The 18,471-nt window shown below is 42.6% G+C and overlaps 1 protein-coding gene across 1 annotated transcript in view; it reads right to left on the bottom strand.

Moving 5' to 3' along the window:
* castor1 (cytosolic arginine sensor for mTORC1 subunit 1) overlaps positions 1–18,471 on the bottom strand; it is a 39,134-nt gene that overhangs the window by 12,560 nt on the left and 8,103 nt on the right. Inside the window, exons 2-8 of the mRNA XM_083784428.1 lie at positions 15,767–15,837; positions 12,623–12,816; positions 10,484–10,619; positions 8,175–8,298; positions 7,444–7,560; positions 6,653–6,735; positions 5,504–5,598 (exon numbers count right to left, since the gene is read on the bottom strand). Of these exons, the coding sequence (XP_083640554.1) occupies positions 5,504–5,598; positions 6,653–6,735; positions 7,444–7,560; positions 8,175–8,298; positions 10,484–10,619; positions 12,623–12,816; positions 15,767–15,837 (820 nt within the window). The remainder of the gene's footprint in view (positions 1–5,503; positions 5,599–6,652; positions 6,736–7,443; positions 7,561–8,174; positions 8,299–10,483; positions 10,620–12,622; positions 12,817–15,766; positions 15,838–18,471) is intronic.

Raw genomic sequence — 18,471 nt, 5'->3', positions numbered from 1 at the left:
TACTAGTAATAGTTATGTGTATGTGCAGCACCTGATTAACCCTTTGTGGTGCCTGGAGCTACCACCCGTCAGGGGGGGGGGGGGGCAAATAGACAATGAGCTTGTAGATCTGCTATTTTGGGAAATATTCCCCCCATAATAGTCATGGGGTTCAAGGGGATAATTCATATTTCCATTATTCAGATAAAGGGGAGACTATGTAATGTCACATGTAATCAATGAATAACAGTCATCTGTTTCATTTTAACACCACAGACCGATAGATCAATAAAGTGTTTGTGAGGAAACTGGGTTTGGTCCAAATCAGGTTGTTAAAGGACCACTTCACCACTTTTCATGAACCATGTGGACATCTTGGTCTAGTTTTAGTCGACTAAATATAAGATTTTAGTCGACTAGATCTACAGTTGATTTAGTCGAACAAAATGTATTTCGGCAGGCCTTGATGCCGTCCTAATGACGGCATAACTTGCTGGAAATAGTCGATCTACAAGTCCACAACTTGTGAGCTTGTAGATAGTCTGTTTTCAGCATGCCACTAATTGTAAAATGACTTGTACTGGATCTCTTGTCCACTAGTCCCTTCCTAACATTTTAGTCTAGTTTTTATTTGTTGACGAAATTGTCAGTATATTTAGTCTTAGTTTTAGTCATCATAGCTTAGTTTTTATTTAGTTTCCATTTAGTTTTCGTCAGTGGAAAAAGGTAGTCGACGAACATTTTTCGTCTTCGTTATTTATTTATTTTTACACGGCTATGTTTATTTTTAAATGCCCATGTACAGAGCTTAAAGGACAACTTAACCACTTTTCAACCTATCTTCATATAATCGGTCCTCACTAATGTTCATCTGTAAAGTTGCTTGTAAATATTGGTAATTGTGGTTGCTTTTCTTGTTTCTAAAGTGCTTATTTGGGCTTTTCTCCTAATGTTGTTTAAACCAGTGATCCTCACACAGCGACATTCCCATGTCAAGGACCCCCAGGGCCAGTGACCCCCATGACAGATTTGTGTTTTTAAATGTTTCAATAAAATGCTTCAAAAATATACACTTTTTTCCATGATTTGAATGAAATAAAATACAACAAACGTTATTTTACTGGTGTTTTTCAATAGAAACAAATAAAGAGGGTGTGTGCAACAGTGCATGCATGCATGCGTGCAGCAAAATGTGAGTGTCGGGATGTATAGTGGGTATGGTCTAGAGTTCTCATTTTCTGCCCGGCCCGGACCGGCCCGGACCGACATTTTAGGGCCAGGCCGGGCCCCAAAAATACTGTTATTTGTGTAATGTGTAGGCTATATAGCCTACAAGTATGTATTTATTATGAAGAGGGCTGCGCTATGGCGATTCACTTGTGACAGGAGGAAGACGGAGGAGTGGAGGCGGGGGGCTTGGACTGGATTACTGACTGCACAGGCAGAGAGAAGTGAACGGTGGGGTGGTTGTTTAATGTTTATACCGCTGGCTGGTCTCTGTTTTGCGGCGCACCAAATGAGCTTCTGCTTCAGTTCATAATGCTAAATGTTTTATAAATCAATCGGATTATCACACGATAGACTGCAACATGACAAAAACAGTTGCACTGAGCCATCTCGTTAAACCCAGCTGGCTGCGATGAATAACCTAATCATTAGGCCTAATCAACGTCATATAGTCACCAACCGATCCATATCATTCTGTAGTGTATGATCTGACCACGCAATGTTACAGTCCACTGCAGGCTACAGGCTATTTGATTTACAAAATGATTAGTATTATAACCGCCGTCCCTCAGTGCGGCAGCGGCGCTCCTCGTTATATGTGCCCGATTTAAAATAACAGATCTCTAAGCTGTCGAGACACGCCATGAGCGGGTGCATGGATGGTTTGTAAACTTTGTAGGCTATGTTTGTTCTTTTGGACACGGAACGGGGACGATACTTGGGGTCTTGGACATAGCTTCACTTCAGAGGAAACGGGGAGCTACTCACCACCACTGGAAATGGAATCCATTAGAATGATATGGAAATGGTACATTAACAGTCTAACGTGAGCTACATAAATCCTTTATTTCGGCAATAAGTCCATTGAACTCCGTTCTCACTCTCACACAGAAAGAAAAAAAAGAACGCCACTTTAATGCATGGCCAGCGCAGCAGCACGCGCCGTCAGTGGGTTCACTGACGGCGCATGCTGCTGCGCTGGCCATGCATTAAAGTGGCGTTCATTTTTTTCTTTGTCAGGCTTTATAGGGCTTCGGGCCTAACATTATGGTATTTTTTAGGGCCGGGCTTCGGGCTGACCCAGTTAGGGCCGGGCGGGCCGGGCTTCAAATTTCGGGCCCGATGAGAACTCTAGTATGGTCTCACATAAGAATGTTGAGATTTGAAACGCCCATGATTCGGTGATTTCTCAACCATTTTTTTAAATGTAAAAATTCTCCATAATCCTTGAAAAGTTTGCTTTCATTCGCTTCGTTTGCTTTTCATGCTATTCTCTGTATGATACATTATGCTATTCTCTGTATGATACATTATGCTATATTCTCTGTATGATACATTATGCTATATTCTCTGTATGATACATTATGCTATATTCTCTGTATGATACATTATGCTATATTCTCTGTATGATACATTATGCTATATTCTCTGTATGATACATTATGCTATATTCTCTGTATGATACATTATGCTATTCTCATGGAGTCAAACATAGCAAGCGAAGACCATAACATCGGGGATCCGCTGCAATGTTGTTTTTGGCAGCAAATTTCTATTTTAGTTTAGTTTCTTTGGACTGAAACTTCATTTAGTTTTAGTCACATTTTAGTCACCTGGAATGTCTTAGTGTTAGTCTAGTTTTAGTCGACTAAATGTCGTAAGATTTTAGTCGACTAAATCTACAGTTGATTTAGTCGACTAAAATGTATTTTGGCGGGTCTTGATGCCGTCGTAATGAGTGTTTTTACACTTGCTGAAAATAGCCGATCTACAAGCTCACAGCTTGTAGATCAGCTATTTTCAGCATGCAACCAAGTGTAAAATGAATTATACTGAATCTGTTGTCCACTAGTCCACATTTTTCGTCTTAGTTTTAGTCGACGAAAACAACACTGATCCCCTGATTGTAATGCCATTACGCACTGCAGTGGCTGCAGGTGAAGCTTATTCTTACATGAATCGAATGAAATAAAAAAAATGATTAAAAAAAAAAACTACAGCTGTTTTTCCATAGAAACAAACAAGAGCGTGTGTGCAACACGCATATACATCATGTATGATGAACACGCATATACAGTACATCATGTATGATGAACACGCATATACAGTACATCATGTATGATGAACACGCATATACAGTACATCATGTATGATGAACACGCATATACAGTACATCATGTATGATGCACTGATTTATAATACATATACAGTACATCATGTATGATGCACTGATTTATAATACATATACAGTACATCATGTATGATGCACTGATTTATAATACATATACAGTACATCATGTATGATGCACTGATTTCGGATGTCGGATTGCCGTCTTGTCTTTTAGGATGTCCGTAATTCTCTAATTTCTCTACCGTTTTTTTTTTTAATGTAAAAATCTCCATATTCCCTATAGGAATCTTGCTTTCATTCGCTGTATGGTACATGGTTCTATTACTATCGAATTAAACAATATCAAACAAACTTGTATGTTCAGGGGTTATATTAGACGATTCTGGGAACATTACGCATGGATTGCCAATTTGCCAGCCTATGCTGTGTGTAGGAGCCGTAATGTGTTTGCATTCTAATGTGCTATTATGATTGACGTAAGGTATGTCACTTTAACACCTTAACAACCACGTTTAGTTATAGCTAAAAGCCTGGGAACTGTTGTGACTTACGTGTGGTGACTGAATAAACGGTCAAACTTACAGCTGGAATGGACCTGAATTCATTGCGTTCATACAAGCGTCTCTTTACTCTCATGTTTAGCTCCTCGCGGTGGCCTTTAAACCGCCGCAACACTGCGTATCTACTCGCAGTTCCATTCCGATCTGAAAGGTAGGTATAGGTGCCATTTCAAAGGCTTAGTTATTTATTTATGAATCAAATGAACTAGAATAAAGATTTTTACAGCTGTTTTTCATGCTTAGAACAGAAACAACTGAAGTGATGTGCTGTGGCTGCGCTGCTGTAATGACTTTCCAATTAAAACCCATTCTGACCCGAGATCAGATTCTAAAAATGTCTTCTAAATCCTGACAGTTTTCTGAAAAAGCTGTCAGTCGTTCTTCGATTTAGAAAAAATAGCAGACCTACAAGCTCATAGCGCGCCACCGAGTTGCGCGCTATGAGCTTGTAGATCTGCTATTTTTCAATAGCGAAAGCATAGCGTATAATGCTAACACAAAAAGGGGTTCCCGCCCCAAAATGGGTTAATACATTCTGGGCGGGAACCCAACTCTTGGTGTTTGAGCATTATGTTATGCTTTAGGTACTGAAAAATAGCAGATCTACAAGCTCATGAACTTGTAGTTCTGCTATTTTTGAAACATCGTGAAAATGTGGCGCAAATCTTTGAATATTCTTGCAGAGCGAACGTTTTTAACTCAAAACTTTGCGTCTGGAGTGTCCGTGGAACTACATATTTTCAGATGGGGTTCAGCGGCCAAATACATATAATTCTGGCGGTCTAAAATGATCCCATCAAGGAACTCATCTTGACATCACACGTGATTGAAGAGATACAGTAACTATCTGTGCGAGTATTAGTATAAAGCTGGTAGCTCACCTGGTACTAGTAGTGGTACACCTGGTAGCTCACCTGGTAGAGTTCGTCTATGTATGAAAACTAAAGCTGGCCCGAAACGGGGCCCTTCGCTGCATGTAATAATTTATTGCATTTTTATAGCTGCTTCTCCAAGTGCTCAAAGCGCTTCACAACGGTTCATTCATTCATACATTGGGAGGTGGAGCGGCGAACAGTCAACGCCAGCGTCCTCACTTCCCACATTCACACACCAATGGTGGCGAGCTCACACCGACCGACTCATTGGAGGCAATGTAGGGTTCAGTATCTTGCCAAAAGACACTTCGACATGTGGACAGGAGGAGGAGCCGGGATTCGAACCGCCGACCCAGGGATCATTGGACGACCTGCTCTACCTCCTGAGCCACAGCCACCCACAATGTCACACCCCCTCTCTGTCACTGTCTAATGAAGCAGGAAATGCTGCTTAAAGCATTCAAACCAATGATTTTTGGTGACAAGATGATAATCAGGAAGTGTAAATAAAACGTAAGCTCGTAGCGCGGCACTCGGTGCCGTGCTACGAGCTTGTAGATCTGCTATTTTTCAATAGCTAAAGTATACAACATAATGCTTCAAACACCAAAAGGGGTTCCCGCCCAAAATGGGTTTAATTATGAAGACACCACAAGATTGCTGTGCCAGACCACCCTATATATGCCATCAGTGGTCAACAGCGCCCTCTGTTGGCCAGAAGGGAGACTCACCAGTGCATGGTCGAAGCTGAAGGTGCTTATGTAATAGGCAGAGATGTCGCTCTCGGCGAGAGGCTGAGATATCTGGGCAACGATGCCGCACTCGTCTGGGGAAAGGAAGGGGAAAAGACACAGGAATGCAGTGGAACTATTAAAAAAGTGCATCGTTGACACTTAAATTGAATAGTTTTCATTTAGTTTTTAGTCACATTTTAGTCACCCGGAATGTTTTAGTGTTATTCTAGTTTTAGTCGACTAAATATCATAAGATTTTAGTCGACTAAATGTAGTTGTTTTAGTCGAACAAAATGTATTTTGGCGGGCCTTGATGCCGTCGTAATGACAGTTTTTTTCACTGATCTACAAGCCCACAACGTGTCGACGCGTTGTGATCAGCTATTTTCAGCATGCAACTAATTGTAAAATGACTTATACTGGATCTCTTGTCCACTAGTCCCTTCCTAACATTAAAGTCTAGTTTTTATTCGTTGCCTAGGGCCGGCCCAGTAGGGCCCAGCTAATTTTCAGGCCTGTTGAAAACTCTAATATGGTTACCATTCCTAGCAATATTCAAAGTGATGTTTTAAAGAAATGATATGGTACCTTTTACAGTCTACGTAGATACACATTTGGGCGGGCGCAGTACTTAGTTTAGGCAGTATTTGGTTTAGACTAGTCATTGGTTAGACCAGTCATTAGTTCTACAACTACAACCTCAATCTCAAACCCTCACCCTAAACCTAACCTCCCACGGGGCAGCACACCTAAACCTAACCTTAACCCATGTCTAACCAATGACTAGTCTAAACTAAGTATGCACCCCCATTTGGGCATGTAGATACACAGATAGGGGTGGCGAGTGGCTGGATGGCAACCGCAAGGTTGCCAGTTCGAACCCTGTGGGCTCCCCCTAGAGTTTAATTGCTCCTGATGTGCTGCTTGGTAACTTGCATGGTTTCCGCTGCCATCGGTGTATGAATGTAATGCATTAGATTTGCCTTAGACAAATTTACCATTTACACACATGCACACACGGATGCTGCATTGCACAGTAAATTATTTTTTACTGCGTAGCTTACGGAAGCCTAGCGGCTGACCCCCGATGCCCCCCGATGCTTACCGAAGCCTAGCGGCTGACCCCCGATGACCCACGATGCTTACCGAAGCCTAGCGGCTGACCCCCGATGCGCACCATTCTCCAAAGCTCCCCAGATGAGCTGGTGAACAGAAGGTCAGCAGGAAACCTGGAACAAAAAAACAAAACTCTGATTTCCACGACGGAGGAAGTCACACTGAGTACAGGAGAAACTAGAACTGCACTCTGTCGAGTGCATACTTGCTTGTTGCACACTAAGTAGGCCATAAATGGCCTACTAGTGTTTTCCCTTTGGACAAACTTCATTTAGTTTTAGTCACATTTTAGTCACCTGGAAATGTCTTAGTGTTAGTCTAAAATCTTATGACATTTAGTCGACTTTGGTGGGCCTTGATGCCGTCGTAATGAGTGTTTTTACACTTGCTGAAAATAGCCGATCTACAAGCCCACAACGCGTCGCAACGCAACGTGTTGTGAGCTTGTAGATCAGCTATTTTCAGCATGCAACCAAGAGTAAAATGACTTATACTGGATCTCTTGTCCACTAGTCCCTTCCTAACATTTTTGTCTAGTTTTTATTTGTCGACGAAATTGTCAGTATATTTAGTCTTAGTTTTAGTCATCGTAGCTTAGTTTTCATTTAGTTTCCATTCGTTTTTGTCAGTGGAAAAAGGTAGTCGACGAACATTTTTCGTCTTAGTTTTAGTCGACGAAAACAACACTGATTGAAAGGATGAGCCAGGCCTTGTTAACTGATTGTTTTACACGCTAACAAAGATTACTAGCAAAGATCTGCTCTTTTTCAACAGCTAAAGCACAACATAATGCTTTAAAACACCAGGGTTGAGATCCTTACTGCCTCTGGGCCTCCGTGTCCATCACCAGCGAGATGTAGCCGTCGATAAGAGAGAAGGAGAAGAACTTGACCCGGTCCAGTTCTGGCCCGGGGGCGGACGAGGCTCCTTCCTTGGGACTGGGAGGGCAGAGAGAGAGAAGGCAGAGAGAGAGAGAGAGAGAGAAAGAGAGAGAGAGGAAACAACCGTTCTACATTATTATAGTTCTTACGGTAGAGAAATTATTGAGTTACCATGTGGGGGTCTCCGGGGAGTCCCCGGAACATCCAGACCCCCGATTCCGACGAGCCGCCCCACGTCCGAAACGGTTGAGAAATGACAGAGTTACCGTGTGGGGGTCCCTCTACTGTACCCTCCACTGTACTGTACTGTCAATGTACTGTACTGTACTGGCACACCCGAAATCATATACAGTTAATAATGTGTGTGTGTGTGTGTGTGTGTTTGTGTGTGTGTTTGTGTGTGTGTTAGGGGTTTAGTGAAGGGCTAAGTGCATAAAGATGACAGGTCACTTGCCAAGGGTATTTACTGAATATGCTGCCACCTTGTGGAGAAAGTAAGTACTGCAAAACAACTGCAAAAACATTGACGTAGGAAAACCAGTGGTGGAAAAAGTACTCAATTGTTTCACTTTAAGTAAAAGTACCAATACTGCAATTTAGACCTACTTCGTTATAAGTACAAGTACGGAATTACTTACTTCGTTACTTTCCACCACTGGGGGCAAACTCACCTGTTGGAGTAGAAGAGGACATCGATGAGGGTGGTGGCGATAGCCGGCAGTGTGTCTGGGTCCAAAGACATGACGCAGAACTGGTTCAGTGGTATCAGCACCGGGTGGACCGTAGGCTGGATAGCTATGGTTCAGGTAGAACATTTTAAAAGTGATTTAAGGGTGTAAAAGTATAAATACCGTGATATATACACTGTATGTATTATGTTAACTCATTTAGACCCTGAGACAAGATTCTAACAAAAATGTCTTCTTAAATCATGACAGTTTTCTGAAAAACCTGTTTTCTATATGTCAGTGGTTCTCAAACAAACTATTTCATGTCAAGGACCTCAAAAATGTATTTGGCCGATCCCCCCCCCCCCCTCCCCATCTGAAAATAGATAAGAGTAAAAAATATGAGTTAAAAACGTTAATAAATCTGAAATAATATATATTCAAAGATTTGCGCCACATTTTCAAGATTTTTCATAAATAGCAGACCGACCTACAAGCTCGTAGCGCAGCACTCAGTGCCACGCTATGAGCTTGTAGATCTGCTATTTGTTTCCCAACAGCTGAAGTATAATATAATGCTGAAAACACCAAAAGGGGTTCCTGTCCAGAATGGGTAACTGTAAATGTCCTCTTCTACCCCAGATTTAAACCCAGTTTTCTGGCACTTAAAAAAAAGAATTGCATTTTTAAAGCGCTTTTCCAAGTGCTCAAAGCACTTTACAATGGTTCATTCATTCATTCATACATTGGGAGGTGAAGCGGCGAACAGTCAGGATTTAGAAGGCATTTGTAGAATCGGTCTCGGTCGAAATGGGTTAACATTTTCTCATTGTTTCCACATTGACATTCATGTTGTCAATGCTTTATGAGGATTCCAGGCGAGAAACACAAATGGTTGAATTTACAACAATTAATGGCACATCCAAATAGTCCCAACCATTTAGCATCGCTCTGTGTGCTATACGGCAGGGGTTTTCAACTGATTGTGAATGAGAGACCACCGCCCTGACTTAGAATCAACCTGGGGACCACTATTGGGTTGGGCTATAAGATTAATGCTTTTGTAACACTTGCTATGCATCCCATGTCTATACATTCCACTGTTTCTCAACCAATGGTCCATTGACTACTAATAATATCATAATAATAATGACTCAGCCAGACATTCCGGTGCACTTCCCCCTCTTGAGATTCTTACTCCCCTTTTCTGTTGAATTTCTTGACCTCAAAACTTGTCAGTAAATGACTAATGGACTAATGGTCATCATAGGTCACCGGGTCATTCAGTATTTCAGTTCACTGTTTCTCAACTAGTGGAATGACATTTTTAACAAATCCTACATTACTAAATGCATGGTCAAGGACCACATGCAATACTTCCATGGACCACCAGTGGTCCACGGACCACCTGTTGAAAACCCCTGCTATACGGTACTCATCTTCCCCAATGGCAGTTTGTACCGTGTACCTTCCGACGGCAAAACATTGAAATAAAAATGCAATTTCCGCTGAAAGGCACACTCACTCAAACTCGCAACGTCACCTAGCATTATGACCTACGTAATCTGCCTGCCAACGCACACAGAGATACCCCAGACCATATAAAATGTTTGCTTAAGGCAAAAAAACATCATCTGATCCCTTTTCCTCCAAATGGAACAGGCCAGGTGGTGTTGTTGTGAACGGGTCCTCTTGGTCATAAACAAACAGATCACACCCCCCTCCCCACCAACCCACCCCCACCCAACTTGTGACTCTCCACTATAGAGCGTCGCAGTCCCACCCCCTTTCAGAACGACGAGTGGCCCAGGAAATGAATCCCAATGCATTTTGCCCATAGGCTTTTCTTAAAGTATTTAGTTAAAGATGGTTACGCCGCGGACAAAGCCAACTCGGATCGTGACAAATCATGACAATGAACACAATGTTTTGGTCCGATCAAATAATTTATAAGAAGAAAAACCAAACAAATAGTGTTGTCTCCTGCCTTTATTTTCTTCTTTCTAATGATTTGATCGGCCCAAAATATTGTGTTCATTGTCATGATTTGTCACGATCCGAGTTGGCTTTGTCCGCGGCGTAACCGTCTTTAAATAAATACTTTAAGAAAAGCCTATGGGAAAAATGCAATGGGATTCATTTCCTGGGCCACTCGTCGTTCTGAAAGGGGGTGGGACTGCGACACTCTATACCAGGGGTTAGAGTTCTCATTTTATGCCCGAACCCGACCCGGCCCAGCCCAACATTTAATTTTTTTAACGAATATTATAAATAATTAAAATAACAATTCTGTTTCAGAATCTCATCCCTACCTTCTTTGCCGTTCTTCTGGAGGTCATTGGGTGCGTCCGGACCGTGCACGGGGACAGACTCTCCGCCCACCTCCCTGAAGATGTCGAACTCCTCCTCCAGGGTGGAGATGACTACAGACAGGTCCTTCTCCTTCACCTAGACATACAACCACAACTAGAAGAGTTACTCCTCCTCCAGGGTGGAGATGACTACAGACAGGTCCTTCTCCTTCACCTAGACATACAACCACAACTAGAAGAGTTACTCCTCCTCCAGGGTGGAGATGACTACAGACAGGTCCTTCTCCTTCACCTAGACATACAACCACAACTAGAAAAGTTACTCCTCCTCCAGGGTGGAGATGACTACAGACAGGTCCTTCTCCTTCACCTAGACATACAACCACAACTAGAAAAGTTACTCCTCCTCCGGGGTGGAGATGACTACAGACAGGTCCTTCTCCTTCACCTAGACATACAACCACAACTAGAAGAGTTACTCCTCCTCCAGGGTGGAGATGACTACAGACAGGTCCTTCTCCTTCACCTAGACATACAACCACAACTAGAAGAGTTACTGCTCCTCCAGGGTGGAGATGACTACAGACAGGTCCTTCTCCTTCACCTAGACATACAACCACAACTAGAAGAGTTACTGCTCCTCCAGGGTGGAGATGACTACAGACAGGTCCTTCTCCTTCACCTAGACATACGGGGAGATTCGGCACAAACAAGGGACTAGATTATTTTCGCTCCTATGCCACCAAAATGTGGAATGCCCTACCAACAGTCATTAAGACATGTGAATACCTTGACTCCTTCAAAACCGCTCTCAATGGGCACCCACGGACGGCTGCAATTCTATACTGGCCCCCGTAAAATCTGAATCCCCCCCCCAGCCCCCCCCCCTCCCCCCCCTCACTGTATATGTTTCTTTTCCCTTTTTACCTCCTTTATAATGAATTCCTGTTCTGTTCTTTGACTATATAGAAGTGTCTATTTGTACGTCTCTAAATGTTTTGATGAATTGAACAAGGTGGACCCTCTTGTAAACAAGTGTAATGCTTAATTGGGTCGTCCACTCACAGTTAACAGTCTTTGTATTGAGTTTGTGCTTGAAATGTACTGTAATTCTGCAAACTGAAAAAGGAGGAGTCTCCTGCATTTAAGCATTGGCTAAATGAAATGACTAGTACACTTCATCTTGAGAGAATAAGGTATTTCCTGAGGAACAGGGAGAGACAGTTTGATAAGGTTTGGTTGCCCCCAATGTCTTGAGTAGAAATTAATAGACAGGATACCACTGATATGGTTGACTAGACTACGCCATTTTCTTTTCAGATGTTTTCCATGAGCATTTCATCATCTTACTATTTTATTTTATAGTATACTATGGGGTATACTATGGGGTTTATAATCTGTTTGACAAAAAAGAAAAAGCCAACAAAAATATCAAAAATATCAGTAATAGCCAGGTGGTTTATGTCAGACTCTCCAAAAATCGGGATATGCAATTATGCATGATTGATTGGACCCATAAATATGACAGGACGATTAGGACATGCTCTAACTTTCTATCGTTTATGTCCTTCAATCTTCAATTCAATTCACAATTTTACCTTCAATGGTCAAATACTGACAGGATTATTAATATTGACTCTAGATTACTGGTACTGTATTTTTGTGTTAACTAACGTGTCGCCACCTGCCAGATTGCTGTCCACTAAGCCCCCCTCTCACCCCCACCATCTCTTCTCCATTTAATACTTCACTACCGTCAATAAAAATGTCAGTGAACACTGAACCGCTAAATCTCTTCAACAGCAAATCGCAAACCAAGTTCAGTCCAAAGATTGAGAAGAAGATTGTGATGAGACAAACGCATACTGTGTAGAAAGCCTGATTTATGCATGATATATACATTGATATATATATACTGTACATTGTCGTACGACAGTCTTGAGTGTTCAATACTATAAAGCTACAGTACAATACAAGCTCACAATGTTTCCGCATTATGCAAGGCGTTGGCAGGCCAGGGCAGATATTCTATTTCCGGAGCACGGCACTGATGTACGTCGGGAGCATGAAGTAGTAAGCGTTGGAATGTTTTACCAAAGAAACGACCAAAACAAATCAAAAAGGTCGGCGGGGCCTTACCAGGATAAAGTCCGTCTGATAGGTGGAGAGCATGAAGACTGACACGTGCTGCTGGGCCAATGGGGCGATCACCGACCGGGCGATCTTGGTCACGCCCACGGCCTGCGAGCTGCTGGACGCGCTGCCGTTGGAGACCACGTTGAGGGGCAGCCAGACGGACCCTTCCACCTGGAGGTGGTCCGAGGCCTGGAGCTCTGAGGACAACACAATGAGACCACGTTGAGGGGCAGCCACACGGACCCCTCCACCTGGAGGTGGTCCGAGGCCTGGAGCTCTACGGGGGGGACACGTTAACACAATGAACAGTCAAATAATATTCTTTTTGTTTTTATCCCATTTTGACCTAGGGAACGATTCTACAAATGCCTTCCAAAACGGTTTTCAGAAAAACCCTATGTTTCTATGTCAGTCGTTCTCAAACATTTTAACTTCAAGGACCCCCAGAAATTATATGTAATTGGCCTTAGCTTGTAGATCTGCTATTTTTGGCATTAGCCCTCTCCTCTCTCTGCAACCTGGAGAGGCACAACATGACCCTGCTATTTATACCACTACTGTTTACAGACGTTACAGACTAGGGCTACTTTATGGGGTAAACTGATACACATGTGTGCACACATGGCTATGCGCACGCTGGAACGCACACAAATACATTACCAATTTTCCGTACACACTATGCGATGAGGGCTGGGTGCGTGTGTGTGTGTGTGTACAGTACGTGTGCATGTGTGTGTCACGGTTCAACTGGGGTCATCTTCATCGTGTCTTCTTCATCGTGTGGCCCACCAGGAGGATCAGTGAAAGAGTTCTCTGAGGTTGCATCATGTTGTCGCCGTCAAAGCAGAAAGCTCCTATCTTCATATTTCATTTTCATTAATTATAACAATGCTCTATTTTGTCACGTGTCTCTCAAAAGTAAGAAGTTCCTGTCTCGTCTGCCAGTGACGATACGTTGAGTCGAAATAGACACGACACACCCCAGACTACTGGCCTGCAAGGCCTGGGGAACGGAGGGGTAGCTAGTAGCTACCAGGGATTTTAATAGGAAACCGAATAGGGAGAAGTAACCTTTTCTCCGCCTGGTGCTGCTATCCTGCTGAACTTCTGAAAGCCCATCTCAGACTAAAATCACTAAGAGTTACCTTCATAGTTCAGACATTACAAAACATATTTTATAAAACGGTTAGTCTTTAAATACTTGATTCCGATTGGCTGGTTGCCATGGTAAATCTCACGACAATCCACACCTTCGATCACTTCATGTTATTCCCAGCTGCATCACATTGTTCCCGCAGCTCTGTAGCTGAACTGGGGAAGGGGAGCACTTGATTGCCTTACAAACACTGGCCGTGCGGGCGTCTAAATGCACCGCCCACGCTCATTATGACTGTGAATGTGTGGCTCCGGGCGGCCTGGTAAAAACATCAATCGCCTCCTATTCCCCCATCCCAGTAAAAACCAAGGACTGTCTAAAGAAGACGAGACGCGAAGAGCGTACGGGCGACGCCATGGTGCTCCATGGAAGGAAATAAACATGCGCAGTTGAGACCAGGAAGTTGTACATGCACAAATTTGTACAACTTCCATATCTCACATGGTGTTTGTGATATGAAATGTAAGCTAACCCTAATCACAGTATGATTCGAGAATCATTTTGCATAGAGAATAATTTTGAATCTGATTTTTTTTTTATTATAAAAGAATCGAATCGTGACCCCAAGAATCGAATCGAATCGTGGGACACACAAAGATTCACAGCCCTATCGGAGACCTTCCGCTGCACATCGTGTCTCACTCCGCCTCTCAGCCTTTATAAAATACCCGCTAAACTGAGACCTCTTGTGGCTTATATTGCTTTAGTTTACACGCCCCTTCATTTTTTTTCTTCCACTCTGTACATAGTTTTATATTTTGTCGTGATAATATTGAATTTTGTTACTATTTTTCCATGTCATCATGATCATGAATACATAGATAGGACTCTGTTGCCGTTTGCATTTGTGTCTAATAAAGTATGATTAATAAATCAATCAATTGATGAAAAGAAAAAAGAGAGAAAAGGAGAGCTGCTCTACTACACTGTTCTGGTTGACATTGTTTGTCAGAGACAACTCCTTTGTGGCTTTCCAGCATCAGCTCTCCCCTCTTAATCCATTCTGAACGGGAACCCCTTTTGGTGTTCTGAACGGGAACCCCTTTTGGTGTTCTAAGTATTATGTTATGCTTTAGCCGTTGAAAAATAGCAGATCTATCTGCTAATCTTTTTTAATCGTGAAAATGTGGTGCAAATCTTTGAATATATTCTTTCAGAGCGAACGTTTTTAACTCAAATCTTTGCTTCTGGGAGGTCCCTGGAACAACATATTTTCAGATGGGGGTCGGTGGCCAATTACATATATTTTTGAAGGGTACATGACATGAAAATGCTTGAGCACCACTGATATAGAAACATAGGTATTTCAGAAAATTGTCATGATTTAGAAGACTTTTTGTATTAATTTCGACGTCAGATCGAAATGGGTTAAAATAGACAGAGAGACACAGAGAGAGAATAGACTCAGTAAGCCCTGGGGCCGTGTATGTCTTTGACACACCTGTGAAATAAGCCAATGGTTGAATGATAAATACTGTAGAGTGGTTTTGGGGTGGGTGCAATACAAATATTAATAATTAGTATACCGGCTCGAAGGACCAGACCAGCTCAGTGGCCTTGTGGTTAGAGTGTCCGCCCTGAGACTGGGAGGTTGGGGTTCAATCCCCGGCCGGGGCATACCAAAGACTGTAAAAATGGGACCCAGTGACTCCCTGCTTGACACTCAGCATCAAGGGTTGGATTGGGGGGCAAGTCCCTGTGACATACTAGCGTCATGTCCAGGGGGTGTACTTGTACATCAAGCTGCCTCACGCTACAGAAACAGGAGATAGGCTCCTGCCCCTATGGGACTCACGGCTCGGCAAAGCTACTTACTTACTTATACCGGTGTTGGGGTGGGTGCAATAAAAATAATAATAATTAGTATACCACGAGTACGACTCGTAGTCAATGGGCTCAACATGCCTTTTTTAACCCCCATCGTGTAAAAAATGGAACTGACTTTAGGAGTTAAATTACCAGTCCGGATTTTACAGTGTGGGTGTTTTTACCTTTGAATCCCTCTTCATCAAGGACAACGGTGTAGTTCTCTGGCGTCTCCGTCAGACTGAAGAATTTGCACCTGAGACAGAGAGAGACAGAGAGAGACAGAGAGAGACAGAGAGAGAGAGAGAGAGAGAACACCGTTATTCTTTAAGCAGAACCAAACAGAAACAGAATCAGAGCCTTAAATCCAGCAGTTTTTAGGACCGTCAAGATGTTCTTGATAGCGAGCCAAGCCCAGCTCTATGGCAACCCCCCCCCCCCACCCCCCCCCAAAAAAAAAAAAAGCTACGTCACAGAGGTAGGGGAGAACCAATGAGAGCGGAGCACTGATTCAGCCAGCACACCTACAACTTTAGCTGTGTGTGTGTGCTGTTATGTATGTGCATGTGAAGACCCATTTAGGGCCGTCACGATTACACATTTAAAAAGGACTACTTTAGTTTTTTTAAACCACGGTTCATGTTTCAGGTTGTCATTGGAGAAAGTAAAGTGTTATTTTATTTTTTCATTTACTGCTTTCTTTCGTTTCAGGGATTTTAGCTGGGAGGCAGTGGCTCAGGTATAGAGTGGCTGGATGGCAACCGCAAGGTCGCCAGTTCGAACCCGGGCTCCCCCAGAGTTAGTGTCGAAGTGTCCTTGAGCAACACACTGAACCCCAAATTGCTCCTGATGTGCTGGCTAGCATGGGGCTAAATAAATATGTTTTTTGTTTTTTTATAAAATCTTATAGCTATTTATTTTTTTATCATTTACTATAGTCCTACTAGACCCCAAGCAATTACATCTGACCACAAAAGATCACAGGATCTACTGAATATGAAGGTAGCCTACTGGGGGGAAGCCACAGTGTGTGTCATAGGCTCAAAATGTCAGTTTGACACATTCAGTAGATCCCGTGATATTTTGTGGCCAGATGTAATTTCTTGGCGTCTAGTAGGACTATAGTAAATAATAAAAAAACAAAATCGCTATAACATTTTGTAAAGAAATACTTATTTAGCCCCATGCTCGAATGCCCCGCAACCCTGTCAAAAGCAGCTAAAATCCCTAAAACGAACTAAAGCAGCAAATGAAAACAAAATGACACTCACCTTTTACTTTCTCTAATAACAACCTAAAACATGAACCTTGGTTGAATAAAACTAAAGTTGACGAGTAACACAAATCACACAAATAATTGCCATTAACGATTTGTTTGTGGCATTGAACATTGGAACATAATTATGAATAAAGAATACATTTCGGCAGATTTGTGCCACATTGTAAGCCATTTCAGCTCTTTTAATGTACAGTATGAAAGATGTTCAACCTGGAAACGATTATGACAAAAATAATTGCGATCATCTCAAAAGATTGTGAGTAGACACTTATGTTAATAATTGTGAGTGACAGGCCTAACCACTGCTTCAGCCACCCACAACTTTAGTTGTGTGTGTGTGTGTGTGTGTGTGTGTGTGTGTGTGTGTGTGGTGTGTGGGGTGTGTGTGTGTGTGTGTGTGTGTGCCTTTGTGTCAGGATCAGGATGCATCGCCCGTGAAATTATCATGACTAAAAGCCGCACGACAATAAAGAGATCTGCAAAATCACAATGCGATGTATGTGATGTGAACTTGTAGATTGGTTATTTCTTGCATGAGTTGATTCCATGTTGATTGCGTTCGTTTAACCCATTCTGACCTGAGATCAGATTCATACGAGGTTTCCGCCGGACACACACTGGTCTGATTAACCCATTCTGACCTGAGATCGGTTTCTAAAAATGTCAGTCGCTCTTAGATTTTTCAAAAATAGCAGACCTACAAGCTCGTATCGCGCCACTCGGTGGCGCGATATGAGCTTGTAGATCTGCTATTTTTAAATAGCTAAAGCATAACATGATGCTAACACCAAAATGGGTGCCCGTTCAGAATGGGTTAAATTTGAAACGATGATCTTCTCTTCGGGGCTGAAACTTTTAAACTTGAAAAGTTCCAGCCCCGAAGAGAAAGTAATTTGCTTTCAAACACTGTTGCTGGGTCTGGACAATGTTCAATATTTTTTTTTGGGGGGGGGGGGGGCTCATGTGTTCATATGTTTCTATATCAGTGGTCCTCAATATTTCATGTCAAGGACCCCAAAGATTATATGTAATATGCCGCCGACCCCCCCCCCCCCCCCCCCGATCTGAAAATATGTTGTTCCAGGGAAAATTTGAGTTAAAAAACTGAAACTGAAACAATAAAAAAAGAATAGCAGACCTATAAGCTCGTAGCACGGCAGTCAGTGCCGCACTATGAGCTTGTAGATCTGCTATTTTTCAGTTTAACATAATGCTTAAAACACCAACAGGGGTTCCCGTCCAAAATGGATTAAGGCTGAAATGCTTCAGTTTTCATTGTCAAAGACTCTGTAGTACCATCTATCGTTCACATCTGCATCGTGTGGCTCAGGCTTACGGACTGGTCAATCCATTGATAAATTACCATACAACTCTCTGTGTTAATCTGTCCAGTACTCCAGTCACACTCAGTATGAAAACCAAATGACCACAGAGGATTTTACCGTGTGGCATCATGCGGGTGTTCATGCTCGCGGCAGCTGTAGCGGGATTAGGCGTGCCCGATAAAATTAATGTCAAATCTAAACACTGAATCTAACATGACCGGCGCCAAACATGTCTGAAAGTGAAATAGCCCTAATCCCTTTAGCAGAAAGTAGCAGATCTACGGAT

Source organism: Protomyctophum parallelum, assembly GCF_964188405.1.
Source record: "Protomyctophum parallelum genome assembly, chromosome: 15".
NCBI classification, from domain to species: domain Eukaryota; kingdom Metazoa; phylum Chordata; class Actinopteri; order Myctophiformes; family Myctophidae; genus Protomyctophum; species Protomyctophum parallelum.
The sequence above is the reverse complement of the archived record's forward strand: the minus strand, read 5'-3'. Positions and strand labels throughout refer to the sequence as shown.